Below are 3406 nucleotides of genomic sequence, written 5' to 3'. Positions count from 1 at the left end.
GAGTGGGTTGGGGTCTGGGGGAGATCTCTTCTTGAAGAGAGGTCATGTTGCTATATGGGTACATGATTACCCAGCACAGCACCCCGAAGCTGGACCCCAAAGAGCACTGCTTGGCCCTGCCCATTGAACCAATAGCTGTCCCCTCCTCAGCCCATAAACAGCAGCCTCTCCTAGGGACCAGCCCCCACTATCCCATCACCCTTCCAATGCAGCTGAGTTTTCTATCCTCTACAGACTTTTCTACTGGGGAGAACATGGCTGGTTGGGGGGACACCCATCCCCTCCCCCTCTCTGTTGCAGGGGTGTGGAGGTGTCTGTTCTCCCCCTGCGTCCTCCGTCATTAATTTCCATCAGTGGCCAAGCAGGGCCGGGGCTGCCCGGGGGTGGCCGAGGAACACAGCGCTTTCCCCTGATAGCAAAAATAAATACATTAAAATTCTTGCAGGAGGCAGAAGAATGCGGGACGGCAGGAAAAAATTGTTTTATAATTTATAATAACACAAAAGCCGGGGCGGGTGGGGGGGTGGGGGGAGTGAGCTGCAAGGGGCGAGGAAGGGCAGAGACAAAGGCTCAGCTGCGATGGTGGAGGCTGCTTCAGGGTGGCAGTGGCATCCCCATTGCCTTGGCTCAGTGTCACCACTGTGTCCTTGTCCCCTGAAGTATGTGTCCCTTTGGGTCTTGTTGCAGAAGGGGAGGCAGTGAGAAAACTACTGGAGCTGGGGGAGCAGGCTATCACACCCCAGCTGCTTAATCAGATCTCAGTATCTCTATGCCTCAGTTTCCCCTTGCTAAAGGGGAATTTTTATGCAACTGTGAGAAAAGCTGTGAAACAGGGGCAAAGCCCTGGCATCCCTCCATCCCAGCCTTTCTGGTCCAGGCACAAGGCAAGAAGCCTACCTTTATCCACCCTGCCCCCCACCAGCCCCTCTCAGGGGGGTTTGCCATGGGACTCAGGCAATGGGGCCAGTTCCCATATGTGTGCTGGGGGCATCACAGCCCCCCTGGCCCCCTCCAGCCTCACGCAGAGCTAAGACATGATAAGGCGAGTTGCTGAGCACCAGCCGCACCTGCTCGCCGAGACGGCACTCCCCCCCCCCCCCCCCGCCCGCTCCCCTCTTCGGGGCAAAATCAAAGGGATTTTTCTGCCCTTAGGAAATCAGATAAAGGCTTCTCACCTGCCCCGCTCTGCCTTTGCGAGGAGGCCAGGCGCTAGGGGCGGGGGGGACAACAGGCACTTTCAACACGCCGGCAGATGAGCCGTGCGTTGCAAGCAAGCTCTGCCTGCAGGGGCTGGGCCCTTGGGCACCGTGTCAGCCTCCCCAAGCCTTAGCAGGGATGTCCCTTCCCCACAAGCTACTCTTTGCTGACTTCCCCCCCAAGATTTGAGGTGATGGGATTCCTGTAGGGCAGGTAGGATGGAGGCTGGTGGGTGAAGGCAAAAGATAACAGAGACTGGGCATGGTGTGGTAATTCAGACGCAGTGCCCTGCTCAGGGAAGGTCCCTGTGCCCTTTTGTCGCCATGCCGTGGCCAGGACAGCTCAGTCCTGGTCACAATGCCGAGAGTGCAGACCGGGTGCTCAGTTGCTGTGTGGGATGGCAGAGAAGAAGCAGGTGTGAAATCTCCAGAGGTGGTGGGAGTCTCTTATCTCCTGTGCCCAGAAGGAAGAGCAGAATTGTGCCAAGCTGCAGATAAAACTTGAATCATTCATCACCAAATGCTGCTGGTGGGGAGTGAACATGCCCAGGTGAAGGGGTGAAACTGCTGGTGGTCAAAGCAAGGGGAGCAGTGACAGGCAACCTAGAGGCTAGAGATGGGCAGGGGATGGGAAGCTAGGAAAGGGGACAGAGCTCAAATTGCTGCTGGAGGAAGTGGTGAGCTCACCAGCAGAGAGAGTGCCCTGCTTTGCCCATCACTGGTGGCAGACACCCTCTGGTGGGTGCTCAGTGGTGGTGGCTGCAGCTGAGACTCTCCAGGGTGGTTGTCCCAGCCCCAGGATCTATGGCCTGGATGCTACATGGCTGGAAGATGCATCCCAAAACTCTGCTGGGAATTACAAATGGTACAAGAAGAATCAGAATTCTAGAACACTGGAAAACCATTTCTGAGGCTCCTTTGGGGACGAGAATTGGGGTGGTAGCCTACGGGCATTGGTTCCTCCTGTCCCCAGCTGCCTAGCCCTGGCGTGGCCCTCTGCTACCTTTCAGACACCTCAGTTTCCTCTGGCCCCAGGCAACTCCTGCTACTCCTCCTGTTGATCCAGTGCTGGGGACTGTATCCCTCCTTTGTCCTGGTGGCACCTGAGATGAAATCACCATGAACAAGCTATCCCTCACTGCACTCTTCTCCTGGTCTCTTTTCCCCTGGGGCTGACTCCCATGATTCTTCTTCTTGTATCCCTGCCCCAGGCATGTCTCTCCAGAGGTGTTGCAGCCAAGTGTTGAGCGATGCTTGTGGGGGATCACTGCTCCAGCATCCCCAAGCAGGATAGATTGGTCTGAGGACAGGCTCCAGGCAAACCCAGTGCAGGGTCAGGGGCCGGGCAGGGCTGTGCTGGCAGGCAAGACAGACATGCCAGGTTTGGCCAAGGCCATGCTAGGGGTGTCAGGGTCGGGCAGGAATGTGATGGGCAGGTGTCGGGGACATCTCGAGGCCAGGTCGGGTTTAGCAGGGTTGCGGCAGGACCACGAGCGGAGCCGGGCAGGGCTGTGCCAGGCAGGTCCTGGGGATGAGAGGACAGGGCTGTGCCAGGCAGATCCCGCAAAAAGGATTGCACCTACAAGCGCGGCGGCGGGACGCGGGGCTGGACAGGCTGAGGCCACCGTCCCGCTGCCGGAGGGTGCCCGTGGCCGTGCCCACATCGTGGCCGTGGCTGTGCGCCGGGAGCCAAGCCTGGCACCTGGGAGTCCCCCCGCCCGGCCCGCCCTGTCCGTCCCCCCGGGCTCCGGTTTCCCTGTCGGAGCAGATGCTTTCGCAGCCCCGTCCCTCCTCCTCCTCCTTCTCCGGAGCAGCCTCCGCGCCGCGCTCCAGCCGCCCGGAGTTGCCTGCCCTGCCCAGTCCAGCCCAGCCCAACCCAGCCCGGCCCGGCCCGGCCCCGCCGGCCGCGTTGCCCGCCTGGCCCGGCCCGGCCCGGCCCCGCCCGGCGGAGAGAGGCACCGGGCACCCACCCGCCGGGGCCTCGGCCAGACCCTCGGGGCAGCCCGGCTCTCCGCGGGTGGCGCGGAGCGGGTTCGACGCTTCCTTCAGCCCTGGCAGGATGCTGCCTTCCTCCCGGACCCAGCTGGGGCTCTTCTTCATCCTCCTCTGTCCCGCCAATATCATCGGGCTCTGGTGGTGAGTAGGACATCCCGGGGGGGGGGGGGGATGCCGGAGAGCACGCAGGGTCTCTCGATCTCTAAGGGTTGTTT

General features: G+C 60.7%; 1 protein-coding gene across 1 annotated transcript in view; it reads left to right on the top strand.

Moving 5' to 3' along the window:
- Positions 1–2570: 2570 nt before the first annotated feature.
- WNT6 (Wnt family member 6) overlaps positions 2571–3406 on the top strand; it is a 13121-nt gene continuing 12285 nt past the window's right edge. Inside the window, 3 exon segments of the mRNA XM_027880049.1 lie at positions 2571–2958; positions 2961–3115; positions 3118–3332. Coding sequence (XP_027735850.1) covers positions 2571–2958; positions 2961–3115; positions 3118–3332 — 758 coding nt within the window.

Source organism: Empidonax traillii, unplaced genomic scaffold, assembly GCF_003031625.1.
Source record: "Empidonax traillii isolate 1590-97213 ecotype Southwest subspecies unplaced genomic scaffold, ASM303162v1 scaffold5:size3517227, whole genome shotgun sequence".
NCBI classification, from domain to species: Eukaryota; Metazoa; Chordata; class Aves; order Passeriformes; family Tyrannidae; genus Empidonax; species Empidonax traillii.
Note: the sequence above shows the minus strand (reverse complement) of the source record. Positions and strands in the feature narration are given on the sequence as shown.